Source organism: Tasmannia lanceolata, unplaced genomic scaffold, assembly GCF_043159265.1.
Source record: "Tasmannia lanceolata isolate RefF3 unplaced genomic scaffold, GAP_Taslan_0.1 ptg000037l, whole genome shotgun sequence".
NCBI lineage: Eukaryota > Viridiplantae > Streptophyta > Magnoliopsida > Canellales > Winteraceae > Tasmannia > Tasmannia lanceolata.
Window position 1 is genome coordinate 1,159,796 of NW_027518714.1, and position 14,168 is coordinate 1,173,963.

At 37.3% G+C, this 14,168-nt stretch overlaps 1 protein-coding gene across 1 annotated transcript; it reads right to left on the reverse strand.

Moving 5' to 3' along the window:
• Nucleotides 1-3,997: 3,997 nt before the first annotated feature.
• On the reverse strand, nucleotides 3,998-13,800 carry LOC143861089 (26S proteasome non-ATPase regulatory subunit 8 homolog A-like). Its single transcript, XM_077371986.1, has 6 exons — nucleotides 13,643-13,800; nucleotides 11,089-11,167; nucleotides 6,921-7,023; nucleotides 5,738-6,001; nucleotides 5,520-5,631; nucleotides 3,998-4,601 (listed from the first exon to the last, which is right to left on the reverse strand). Exons 1-6 carry the CDS (start codon nucleotides 13,745-13,747, stop codon nucleotides 4,461-4,463), a joined length of 804 nt encoding a protein of 267 aa, XP_077228101.1. The 5' UTR covers nucleotides 13,748-13,800; the 3' UTR covers nucleotides 3,998-4,460.
• Nucleotides 13,801-14,168: the final 368 nt, after the last annotated feature.

Below are 14,168 nucleotides of genomic sequence, written 5' to 3' on the forward strand. Positions count from 1 at the left end.
GAGAAAAAACGCTCCTTACCGTTTTTATTCGGGACACGAGAAAAAGCCGGCCTAGTATTTCCTTCCGACTGTCAGTTATTTCTATTTTAGATGATTTTTCGCCCCATGTAGGATAATGCGCCCCACTGTTAACATGACTTTAACGTTACTTTAACGTTCTTGACGTCAAATCACGTTACCATGTTGGCGTATTATACTATAGAGGGGGCGGAAAAAAATCATCGTCTTTTTTTTTTTTTATTGTTTTCAATTTTTTTCTGGGTGTGGTGAAATTACTCATATACCCTTTGAACTTTCAACGGGTGATGGGAGCCAGCATGAATTTTCAACCATGCAAGTAGTTTTTTCATTATTTACTTATGGTTGCTTTGATTTTTTGCGAGAAAAGATGATTTTGTATTATTTTAAGAAAACGATTGAGCAGACACGGATTCGATCTTTGGATCACTTGAAAATTCACCTAATCTTTCCTAATTAAACCCAAATTTTACAGATTAAATGCAAATTAGGCAAATACTTCACCAATATTAAATCAAAACTTTATAATTATGCACCAGATCGCTGGTCCTGATTACAAATGTACCATGAGACACCCAACATTAACCGTTAGGATCTACTCTTGACAGTGACCGATAGGGTAGGCATTCTCTTTAACCTTTTCTAACTAAATTTTAGCATGTGTCAAGTTGTATCTAAGAAAGGTTCAAAATATTTCTCGGCCTGCTCTGCCCGAGTGATTTTTTTTACTTTTCGTTTGTTTTTTCTTTTTGATGGGTAAGCACGGTTAGGAGAACCCTAACCAATATATTCAATAAAGAAAGACGATACAATAGCAGGAATAAGACTACCGCCCAATCCTTAGTACAATATCTAAGGAAAGAGGCAGAAGGGTAATGATACCCTCGAACACAAACTCAAAACAAGCAAGAGAAAAGGAAATACAGTAGTTGGATTTATGCACTACTTTTTGTTTGTTAATGATAGTAGAATAATAAATTTTGATTACAATATAGAATGAGATGAAAATATAAGATGGGTTGGAAGATTAATTTGTGACCCTCGGCTTAATTTGTGGTCTGAAAATACGGGATACAAATTGATCCATAAAATTAATTAGGGTCCAACACTAGAAGCATTGAGATTTTTAGGTCTTAGATCTTATCTTTTATCTAGATTTTGCATACGTATTGAAAGGCACGTGGAGATTGATTATATGCAAGATATGAAAAATAGATATTTGGCTCGGCTCTTTAGTAAATTTTAGTAAGATAAATGTTATTATGCGCAAACCTAAAGCAGTAGGTTGATGAACCAAGAAGTGAACAAGTCTTCAGTACTACTTATCACATTGAATTACTGTTCACATTAATAGCATTCAACCAAGGTAATTGTATGCTTCGGCAAGCATAGAATGCCAGGCCGTCCGTTGAGGATAAGAGTACATAGAACCCCTACGAAATACCATGAGCGGGTTATCCATTGTATGGCTAAAATGGAAAGTTTAGGAAAAATACAAAATGAAGTCTGGCCCGCTTTCAAGTCCTCTGATCAAAGGGTTATAAATGCTCACCCGAAGGAATGTTGGACACGGGTCGAACTCATTCCTACCCATTCGATTAGAGTAGTGAAGTGTGCATTTTCAGCCCAATATCGATCATCCAATGACTTCAATTTTTGCCTAATTGAATGTGGATCATTCCCAGACATTGAGAGAAAGGACTTTGAATGTGGACAATTGCTCCAATTTGTCTTGGTTTTCGAGCCACAATCTGACGAGTGTTAAATAAAATGAGGAGTATCATTATCAAAACACGAGTCTTTACTTGAGATGAGATGGGGAATAACAGGCCTATAAATAGTTGTACTACAGCTCTCCTACTCTGCCCCAATGTTGAAAGAAAGTCAATTGTATAGGTGGAATTAGTTTCTACATATTCCTTCTATAATCATAAATTTTTATCTATGAATTAGCAAGAACTAGTTTCTTGAATTACTTAAAATATCTGTGTTCAGTCGACTCGGATGTGGGGTTTCGAGTCTGAGTCTAGCTTGAGACCAAAAAAAAGTGAGTGCTGAGTTCTATCCTAGCTAATGTCATGTCATTATCTCACTGTCTTGCATTGTTTTATATACTTTATGGGTAAATGAAATTTCCACCCCCTGCTGTTTGTCTTCTGAAAATATTGGAAATGCTGAGAATGAGGGTGGAAATATCATTTCTCAATTTATAAGGGTGGTTGTTGTTTTGGTCGCCCCTCTCTTGTCAGATTTGTTAACATTGGATTCTAAAATGCAAGGATCTGTCTCTTTTCCACCTGAGCTTTTGGGATGAGAGGATGCCGTTCCATCCAACTCATCTCACTCTTCTACTAACATCATTGCACTCTTAAAATATAAATATAAATATAAATATAAGTAAAATGTGATTACTATTTACTACCATTAATGTTACTTTTTATTAATTAAGAAATAAAGCTCTGATTTATTTGGTGTAAGATGCGTGCCAATATCATTAGGCCACTGTTTAGATGGGGCCATATAGTCTCAATGTATAATTGATCAGCTACTCTTGAGCATCGGATCGATGCACTTCTGGGTCATCAAAATTTATGGGCCTATTGAAAAAAAGAAGTGAGGATAAAGTATCATTCAATTGGACGGTCCAGATCAATTGGCAATGTATCAATCGGTAATTCCCAGAATTATTCATATATTATCATGTAAACCAAAATATATTTAGGTAAAACAATTAGAAGGTGGGTAACTTGCTTTTTGCTTACCTTTAACTCCATTTTCCTAACGTTTTACCCGGCAATTTGGATTCGGGTAGACCACCCATCTTAACTCTTAACCTACCCCATCAATGTCAAAAATAGCGAAGCCTAGCCATGGTTGAAGTTGGATATAGACTCAATTTTAGGGTGTCGGATAGTAGGTAGGAAAGGTCTCCTAGTTAGGTGGACCCCTCGATTTGTTGTAATCGACTCTGGCAATCCAAATCATAACTGATAATCCTCTCAGATAAATCAACATCTTAAACTTCCGTCAAAGATAAAATAAAATTGATAGGGAAATAAGAGAAAAAGGTTCTTTTCTAGGCTTATTTATCATATCACTTTCTAACTATTTTCCTCAGACTCTGGTTTCTTTCAACATCAAATGGGTGTAAAACAAATTTTACGCCCATTTTAAGTGAAAATTACACCTATTTTACATTGAAAGAAATGAAGCCTTAGCATGGTGAGCCGTGAACCGATTATTGGACTCGAATTTAGGCCCATTTCGTTTGAGATTATGATAGCCGATGATGAGCCCCTGAACTGATTATTGGACTCTAAATTAATGTGGTTTGAGTCTGATAATCGGTTTGAGGGATCACCATCGGTTGTTTGTCATAATCTCAAACGAACAGGGCTTAATGTAATTTGAGTCCAATAATCGGTTTGAGGGCTCACCACGGTTGTCAACAGGGCCTTAATGTCATTAAGGCACCCACCAAAATGACCCTAACCCTCCAATTTGTGCCCTTCAATCGAGTTAGAAAAAAAAACAGTAGTCTACAAAGGAATTAGAATCTGATACAGAGGGGAGGATTTTAAGGCTTCCATGGCAAGGAGTAGCAGATGAAGAATTTGACTGTAAATATTTATTTCTATATGCATTTACCATGTAACAGCTCTCAATTTGGATGAGTAAATAAATAATCAAATTAGAAAATGGGGCACTTTCTTTAGGTTAGTAAGGACATCATGTTCTTTTTATGATTTCTAAAGAGCAGTGAGAGTGAAAGTTGCTTCTCTTTTATCTGTTTTGGGCTGATTTGTTCCAAACGGCAAATGCTCCATCCTCTCTCGCGAGCATGATGTTGTTGTTTTGATAAGTCTCACTCACGCATTTAGCAAAGCTTCTGTTGGGTCACATCATTCACCAATTTTTTTCTTTCTAGCATTCAATGGCAATAGATGAATAATATAAATGGTTTCTGTACAAAAATAAATTTATATAGAATACAATAGGCTCAATTTATTTTTATCAATGCATCCAAACTCCTTGTGGGTCTACCTCATTCAACTTGAAGGATACATCAAATCCGTTACTCCAGAAAAACAATTATTTTTTAAATAAAAGCAAACAGAACAGGGAAAAAAAATTAAAATTAAGTAAAAACAAACATAACAAGAAGAAATGGTCATCTTAAAAAGAATGAAAAAGAAATGGCCTGATTGATGAATCAGGACAAGCAGTGAGATTTTTGCAATTTCTAATTTTTAACTAAGAAGCATTCTATTAATAGAGAATTCAAGAATCAAATGCTGAAACCGTCTGTTCCTTCTGCGTATTTGAAGCCTTTTACTAACAGGAATGAGGGGGGGAAAACAATTCACCAACTTAAAGGTAAAAATGGGCATTGAAGAAGTCCCAATATCATATTGAGGAGAAAATTATGAAGGGAATTAGTATTACACAATCCGCTCCAACTCTCTGGCATAACTGAGGGTCTGATTGATGAGTTGTAGAGAAGGTATCTCCTTGCTAGGAGCGGACTCTTTTGCCTTTTGGAAGAACACACAGCCATTCTTTATCTCCCACTCTGGATGTTCCTGGAAGCAACAAAAGCAAATAAGTTTATTTATGGATATTCTAAAAAGAACACAATGGTACAAAAAATAACAATGGTGATCAAAGGAACTTTCTAAATGTAATTATATGCGTTAGAAAACCAACTCGGTCAACAATTGGGATGCCCGGGGAGTTGGAACAGATGGAAATATATACAGCAAGCAGACACGATAGATATGTGTGTGTGTGTGTCTGAGAGAGAGAGAGAGAGAGAGAGAGAGAGAGAGAGAGAGAGAGAGAGAGAGAGAGAGAGAGAGAGAGAGAGAGAGAGAGAGAGAGTGGTGACTAACACGTGTGAAGCTTTGAAGGAGAGAATAGGTGATTGGCACATGTGAAGGTTTGGAGAAGAAAGAGAGTATGGGGACACTAGCAATTGTGAAGCTTTGGAGAGACAGAGACACCTGGCAAGTGCTATTTTGTTCGGATGTGGAACTAGAACCACAAGAAGATAACCTTAAAAAGAAGGTTGTATGTGGCGGTAATACATATATGACAGATTTAAGCATTTCAAAAAAGCCTAACCACTTTTATCTAGTGCCTAGTGTTATGTCGTATTTTGTTCAGATGGCTGTTGATCAAAATAGAACACCAATTATAATAGTATGCAATGTAAGTACCCGCAAGATGTAATAAGCCGTGCCACATGAATCTGATCTGAGTGAGAAAATATTGGCATTTCAAAATGCTATTGACCACACTAAATGCATAAACCGAAAAAAACAATGATAAATAGAATGAAGAAATATCATTTAAAATAAATGCCTCTCAAAGTAATGAGATACTCTCTTAAATTCAATTTTTTTTTAATCGAACTCCCTAATTCAATTAATCATCAAAATCAAAAGAAACAAAGAAGAAACAAACACAATAATCATGAAAAGCTGAAAAGACCCAATTACTTCTGTGATATACGCAGAAAGCTCCTGGTCGGAGGAGAACATCAAGATTTGCTTGGAATCAGCAAGAGACAAGTAATCATAGGCCTTCTCGCTACAGCCAGCTATTTCATCTCTGCAAGCAACAGAGAAAAGAAGATTATTAACGAAGGCCCAAATTACAGTACTAAAATTTTAAATAGTATAAGTTATAACCATAAAGTCAAGTCCGAAAATATTGCCTGACAGTCTTTGCTAGAAGATCCATGAAATAAACATAAGTCTCATGTGGCACTGTCTGCCGGGCACTCAATACGCGGTTGTAAGCACCTTCCATGAAGGATTGCTCAAGCTCCACGGCATGCTTAATGCAAGGATTCTCTAGTGCACTAGGTGGAAGCAGCTCCAGTTCGGTATGGAATTCTGCTATTCTATTTTGAACAAGGAGTCTCAGAAGGTTTAGGCCCAGGATCGGGTATTCTTGAGGTGATGGTGGAATAACACCACTGTAGGAGCAAAGAGGAAGGCATAAGTAGGAGAAAACATTGAAAATAAAAAGTGAGCCAAAAGAGGCTAAGGTAATTGGCTGCAGCGAAAAACTGGAAAAAGTCATCAGATTTCCTGGTCAATGATAATCTAGCTTGCACACCATTGAATGAATCTGAAACCAAACTGTCAAAAGAGATCACAATAACTCAAAAAATTACAAAGCACCCTATACTTTAAATTTTATTTAGGATCTGTTTGGATGCCAATATCCTGGACTTTATGGGGATTTTCAAGGGTTTTTGGGATGCCACATAAGCGATATTCACTGCTTGGGCATTTTTCAGGGATGCCGGTTGAGGTGGCAGCCCTGCCGCATCCCCGAAAACTTGTGTGACAACCTATCAAGATCACAACCAGTAGCAAAGGAAAGACACATACATGTTCAAATATGGTTAAAAAGATGTGTGTTCAAATGCAAGAGTGGAACCTGTATGATGCTTGAAAAATTACCCAGTTCTCTCATTGCCAAAGTTCTAATTTTTTTTAGTCGTACTCTAAATCTACTTACGTTAAGTGACAAAATCACATCAACACCCATCAGTTGTACGTAAAAGATAATCACTCTCACATGCAAGCCACATAAAACCAGTAGAATTTCAGCATAGAAAAAGTGCAAACTGGTTTGTTTGTTTCTTTGTCCCACTTAATCTGAACTTGGAAACTTGATTACTCTGAACACAAAAAGTATTCCCATGATTTCTAACTGACTTGGCAACAAAATATGTTGCATGATGTCCATTCCGGATAAGGAGAAAGCTAATTTTCATAGATAGGTGTTTTCTTACAACATCTGAAGTCTGAATCTAGTAGATTACATTGAAAAATCAAACAAAAAACAGTAATTATAAGTATAAATTAAAGTTCAGAAAAAGCTACCATGTGTCGGTATAATATGGTTTCAGCTGAAAGAAATCTCTCTCAAAGGCATCTTGATCTTCAGTTTTCACACTCAAAATAACAGCCTGTTCAAATATATCCCCTGAAAATTCGCAAAGCAATACCATTCAAAAAACAGATGTAAATATGAAGAAATGAGAACCTACAATATAATCCATCATCAAGAAGGCATGTTCAAAATAACCGTAGGTTCGAATATATCCCCTGAAAATTCTCAACTGATACTTCGCACATATGGAGGAATGAAAACAAGTGATGTTGTTCATCATCAAGAAGGTATGTCCTAATAAAATTAACAAAGCTTGAGTAAGCATGATAATGAGTTTTACTCTGGAAACAAGAAAAGTACATAGAATAAAAGGAAACAGACATTTAAGAAGAAAATTAATTAAAGTGGATATTCGAACAGAAGTTCAGGGTACTTCTTGAGAGCTAACTAGATCGAATTTAACATTTGATAGACAATCAAGACTATAGTTTGCGTCCCAGTGAGTTAGATACTCGTGAAGCTTGTGTACCTTAAGAAACTAACGATGAAAAGACCGGGGCTTTATACTTATGTCTTAGAAGCCATTCATAAAAATAAAATAAAAAAAGATTTATATGTTAGCCATGATTACAGCCTTGCGAGGTGATGAATGAGATAATGTTGGTCCCTAGCAAATAATGATGTTTAACACATAGTTGCCAGTGAGGGAAGCGAGAGCGAAGGCTCTCGGGAGCGTAGGAAGTGTGAACGGTCAAGGAGGGAACGGAGGAGTGCGAAGGGTCAACGAGGCGACGGAGGAGCGTGAAGGGAAGCAATGAGGAAGAGTGAAGGGAATCGATGGACAACATTTAAAAACAAGTAAATTCCAGTCTCCAACCGACATAAGCAATTGGAATCCAATCATCATAAATTGCATGCAAATCCAAGAACCATGTTTGGCAGCCATTATTTTTTTTCCAAAAAATATTAGCTTATCCGTGGTGGGAGAAGGGCAAGGAGGGTGGGAGAGGGGGGAAATTGAAGGAGGCGTGAGAAGTAGCTAAAAAACAGGGAAAAGAAATACTCCATTCAAAATATAATATTTCCTTTCCCTATTTTCAGCATCATCTCCTTACTTGTGCCCTCTCAATTCTCTCATCTACCCACACTTGCTACCCCTTTCTCATCACATGGCAAACTTATATTCCCTGAAAAAAATTTCACGGCTGCTAAACATGGCCTTGGTGTAAAGATCCAACATGTACTTAGAGGAAAATCATTGTAAAATGCCTATGTTGACTAATGCCTGACTAGATAAAAAAATTGGAGACCAAATTATGGGATTTTTCACTGGACATTTGGGATTTAATAATGTTTGGTCACAATAGAATTTGCGCATTTTTAAAATTGGCAAAATACCCCATCATTTGGAAGTTAAGATTTTGACCGAGCCTGGAATGACGGAAAACTGTTGGATTTTGTACTAGGACTGGAAAGTTAAACATTTTATCCCTTTAGATATGGGTCTTGAAACTATTTTTAACCAATCCAAATTGGGTGTATTTCCCTATTTAAATGTAAATCTTAAGTAAATGACTTTCTATGTAAATACCATGTTCCCTATTCCCTGTAATTCTGTAAATGATATAGAGCAAATTGAGGAAACGTGTTTCCCAGTTTAGGGAAACACGTTTCCCATGCATTTCGGAAATGTGCTCCTCATATCAAGGAAACACACTTCCTACATTTCGGAAAGGTGCTTCCTCAATTTTTTAGAAGTGAGGCGTTTTCCGCTTCCAAAATGTGCTTCCCACCTTTCCCGCATTTCCGGTAACAGTAGTTTAACAGACCAGTCTGAAGAAAAACACAAAAGTAAATTGTGTTTACCATCCTTTTAAATTTCAATAGAGCCAATTTGACTCAACTTCCTGTATCTCTTCAATGTTTTTGTTGATCTCCACTCTGTTATCTATCCCAAGCTTTTGCAATTAGTGTTCCCTAGTGAGAACTGTGGAATGAAGTGCCTATGGCAAATTCTATTCTTATTATCTGGGATATTAGGAGGCAGACTAATGTGAGCGTTCAAAAGTGCATTTTCATGATGGAAGGTTATCATATAATGTATTGATGTTTATAAGAGCTTCAAAAATTTGACATGAGAGAAATGTCTTTGGGAATGTTATCTCATAATTGAAAATATACAAAATGGCCTTAGGCACATGATACCTATATCAAGGAAGCTCAATTTTGACAGTAGCGTCAACTAAGTGTTAAGTGCAGGTGTGTGATATGAAGGGTGGATTCAGCAGAACTGCGACAAATGAAAATCCATTGCCTGTGCCGATTTAGCAAACTTCTCTAGCGGCAGTGAGGCCTTGTGGTTTGTAAAGATTCTCCCCCCCATTGCATTCCCTGAATCCCTTCCTGTTTTCAAGAAGGGAATAACTAACTTTACTTGCAACTTTGAACTTGAGTCAAATCCCATATGGTAAAAGGGGGTAACTCCCTAGTTCATAGACATTATCTTTTCTGTTGCAATAATAGATTAAGAACTTGGAGCTATGTGTTATGTAAACTCTTCCTTAAAAACATTTACACAGCTACACATAAAAGAAATGGAAGCTGTGTGGAATATAGAATTTACACATCCACACTCCATCGAGCACTTTATAAGAAATTACATGTGTGAATTCATGCTTCATAATTCTATACAAAACTTTATAACAAATTACATTTTTTGAGAAGTTCTTCATATTTCTCATGTGGATACATCAATAGCCTGACCTCTGAGATTCCTAATGCTTTGGTTTTTTAAAGCACCTCCCACGTTTTCTCCAATATATTTCTGAAGTTTTCCCTCCAATGGCACACAAGGTTTGAAATTTGGAATTTTGGTTTCAGTTTTAAATTCTGGTCCGGTTCGAAATCTGAAATTTAAAACCATGATAGCACATCCTTCTCTAAGTGTTTTAATACACTGGTATCTATCTGCTTCAATGACTGAATCTGAAGGATCAGGGTTTTTGATAAGATTGAACTTCATATGCAAGAATATGGATTTGTTTGATGCAAAGAACTACTTAGATTCTGGTGAGAATTAGTTGAAGCAAAGATTGATAAAAGGGCGGCACAGTGCACAAGGCTCCTGCCATTGCGGGGTCTGGGGAGGGCTAGATGTACTCAGCCTTACCCCTGCTTTGCAGCGAGGCTGTTTCCGTGACTTGAACCTGTGACCACTAGGGGTGTTCATTATTCGGTTTTAACTGAATAACCGAACCGAACCGAATTGATTCGGTCGGTTCGGTTCGGTTTTTTGCTAATTCGGTTCGGTTTCAGTTTTTATTTTTGGTTAATTCGGCTATTCGGTTTCAGTTTCGGTTATCTCGGGGGAAAAATTCGGTTAAACGAATAACCGAAATTAACCAAAAATAAACATTATTTTTTTCAAAAAATGGTGTATGGGCACTCTGTAGGATGATCCAACCCGTTCATTTGAATGATCACAACTTCAATAGGTTGTGCCTAAAAAACCGTTTCGATAGATTGATCATAGCCCTCCAATCAAACCGTCCAAATAGATTTTTTTTGTCTTTTTCTATCACTATTTATTTATTCAGTTATAACCGAATAACCGAATTTTTAATTGGTTGGGTTTTCGTAAAATTCGGTTCGGTTTCGGTTTCCGAAATTATTTCGGTTATCAAATTTCGGTTATTTTGGTTCGGTTATAACCGATTGAACACCCCTAGTGACCACCAGGTCACAATGGAGCAATCTTACAGTTGAACCAAGGCTCGCCGTCTGATGATCTCAATGAAGCAAAGACTGATGATCTCAAGAATTAAAATATTTCAAGTAGTGGTGACAATCAGAATCAGATAATACGTGCACCGAAAAAGCCAAGGAATGGAGGTTCATGTGACCATCTGGTTCAAGTGGCAAGCAAACGCAGAAGAAAAATATACGAATGTGGTAAAGAAACAAAAAATTTGCTTCCTTTTCACATTGCAAATTTCTCTCTCTCTCTCTCTATATATATATATATATATATATATATATATAAGTGATGCAGGTATCTCCCACAAAAAATTTCATGCTTTCTTAAAAAAATTAGAATGTCATAAATCATAACCAAGAATACAATAAATAACAGAGATATGTTTATCTTAAGAATGTTACTCGCTATTGTTAGTTCGTGAACAGCATTAGGTGATTCTTTAAACAATGGTGGGAGGCTTGGAAACTCCGTCAACAAGACCTGCAAGCAAAGCAGCGACATTACTTACATTGGGTAGAAATATCAGAAATTCAACCACCCTTTGCTTGCGTTTAATGAATATTGTATTGACAAGAAATGATGCGAGAAAATACTATCTGATTAAGATCAAGGAGGTGTAGCAAACCAAAATTCTGAAAGCATAAAAAACGGAACATTCAGAGTAGATATATCCATTCCAATTTAGAAGTATAAAATATTCTGACTAAACAAACATCCTTGACAATGGTTTATGTAAGCTTGCAGAAGCAAACATACCATAAAGACCTTAATAAAAGTACAAATAAACTAATATCAATAAAACGAGGTAACCTAAGAAAAGGAAGTGAGGGCTGAAGTGAAGCAAAAAGTCTCCTCAGCCATTAGGTTGTGAGAAGTAGGCTTCATCATTTAACTCGTTAAAAAATTGACAACATTTCACTGGACTAGCAAAATTTAAGGAAAACAAGTGTAGCTAAAAAGGAGAAACAATCTTTTTGTTACGTATTTCTGGTTTCCAGTAACTCAAATACCATGAAAAACCAATTAAAGGTTGGAATTATAAGGGGAATGACCAAAAATACATAAATTAACTGAAACCTCATTTCACAATTTCCCCTTGGATTACATTTTAATCAGCTGTCACATATTCTAAGCACTTTATGGTATAATGATGTGATTCACCAATCTTTTCTTTTGTTTTTTGAAAATGATAGCCATTATATTGAAAAAGGATCGAGATGGTCAAGGTACAAAGAAGAGACAAAGCCAAGGCAAAAACAAAAATGAAGATACAAGAATTAAGGAGGGAGAGAGTCGTAAAGAGCGAGTGTCCTTAGAAACTCCATCTCTCGCAAGACGATCAGCCATATGATTTGTGATTCGCCAATCTTAGTCATTAGATTCAGTTGTTTTGCATTAGACATGTGTTATTTTTTTATGTAGGATTTTCTTTGGATTTAGTGACATTTATTTAGCCTAGATGTGGGGATGTCCACATCAGCCTATGACCCACCACTACCCATTACGCATAGTCCATTACTCGATCCCAAACTCATCACTAAAGTATCTTACTGGTCACAACCCATGGCGCACCAGTTAAATCCTAACCCTTTCCTTATTTTCCCATTGGCTGCCCTTTATCTCTGTTCCCACTGGTCAGCCTAAATGGCCCACCATTTAAATACACCCCTCATCTTATGTAACTTCTCAAACACCCTTAGAACTCTAACTTGGAAGTAACTGACAAGAGAAGCCGCCCTCAACCTAGCATCCAAGGTACACCCTTCTCTCCCGTCTCTCCTCTAATTTTCCTCCTTCATCCTCCCTTCCGTTCTTTTCTTTCTTTCCCTTTCTTTTCTTTTTCTCCCTATCTCTACCTCTTGGCCAGCCTGCAGCCAGAGGACTGCAGTCTCTCTCTCTCTCTCTCTCTCTCTCTCCTTGCATCCCTCATTCCATTCCCCTGTTTTCCTCCAGGGCTGGTGCATAACATCTGCCACCCCATGCACCTTTTCCACCATATTTTCTCCACTTATGGACCACACCGTCATTCTTCTTCTTTTCCCTTGTTCTAGCTGCAGCTAAAGCAACACTTGAACTCTTTTTCTCCCTAGGTTCAGCAGATCGCATCCCCTCTATTTCCTCCCCTTTATTTTTCTCATATTCCTCCCTTCTTTCTCTCTTCCCATATTACTTACTCCACACCTCATATTTCCATCTTTTTTACTCTCTCTTAGAGCTAAGGGCAACCCCCTCTTCTCACCTCTTTAGCTCTGTTCTATCTCTTGGAGGCCTTCTACATCAGGGTGAGTAAGGCACGAAGCCCGGCACGCCGAGCATCTCTATTTTCATCAGCCTGCTCCATAAACATTTTCCCTTGAAACATTAGTACCCTTATCACCGCACCATCCACCATCATTCCCTTGCCCCCATTAGATGTTGATTGGGTCATGGTTAGGTCTATCATAGATCTGATTTTGTGATACCTTAATTGAGACTAGTTTATTTTTTCATTAGCTGGTCGTTTTTTATGGACTTGATGTATGAAACCTACATTAAGCTAAATTAATTTCTACTCGACGAATCAGCTCTAAAGTTGAAAATTTATACGAATATCCTAGCTTTGTTTAACCTGTCTGAGGAATGCATGTTTCTGTTGTTATTATCTAAGCCTCATTTTATGCTCATAAATTCCCAAAAAGCAAACTGGGAACCCTAGGTTTCCACTATATACTTTTACAAAGAAACCCAACTCTTGAGAAAAGAACCAAAATCCGTAAAAAAAAAAAAAAAAAACAAACGAATCAGAAATTAACCTCAAAATAATTACGAATCCTCAAATGCAAACCAGCATCTCCTTAATGTCTTTTTCTTTCCAGTAAACAGCAAAATAAGGAGAGAGACGGATATAAGAAAAGAGTAATGAAGAATAGTTAAAGATAAAGGCGTGTTAGGGTTTCGTTTTTAAATTTGGGTTACCTTGAGCTGAGACAAGAGCTTCGTGCAGGTCTCGAAATCCCGTCTTATAAAAGCAGCCTTGAACCGTTCGAACAGCTGCGAGACTTCGGTCAGTTTCGGATCCATCTCTCTCTCTCTCTCTCTCAGAAAACCCTCGAACTGGGCTACTAGATGCTGATAAAGCTCTAATAAGGGACCATAAAGAGAAAGGAATGCTAAGCACATTCGCGCAACAGGTAGTCTTGGTCCCACTGCATGCGTGGAGATGTGATCTGGACGGTTGATGACGTTGGAATTCCAGATTCATAATCTAATGGAGATCCCACGCGCTAGACCGAAGCCGGGAAAGATCCTGGATCCATAGTCCAAATTTAATGGAAAATACCTAAAATACCCTCCTGATCGACAGGCCAGGATCCAACATTCTGACAATCTGAAGGTGGCCACAAGATGAATGGTCTGAGATTTGATCACCACCTGACATTCAACATACAGATGGGCCCATTACTAGGAAGTAGGAAAATACTAAACCCATTCTTACAAATGT

Coding starts and splice junctions, on each gene's coding strand:
- LOC143861089 (XM_077371986.1), bottom strand. CDS start 13,747: ATGGATCCGAAACTGACCGAAGTCTCGCAGCTGTTCGAACGGTTCAAG. Junction 7,024..11,088: donor TCACGAACTAACAATAGCGA/GTAACATTCTTA, acceptor GCGAATTTTCAG/GGGATATATTTGAACAGGCT. Junction 4,602..5,519: donor TTTCTGCGTATATCACAGAA/GTAATTGGGTCT, acceptor TGTTGCTTCCAG/GAACATCCAGAGTGGGAGAT.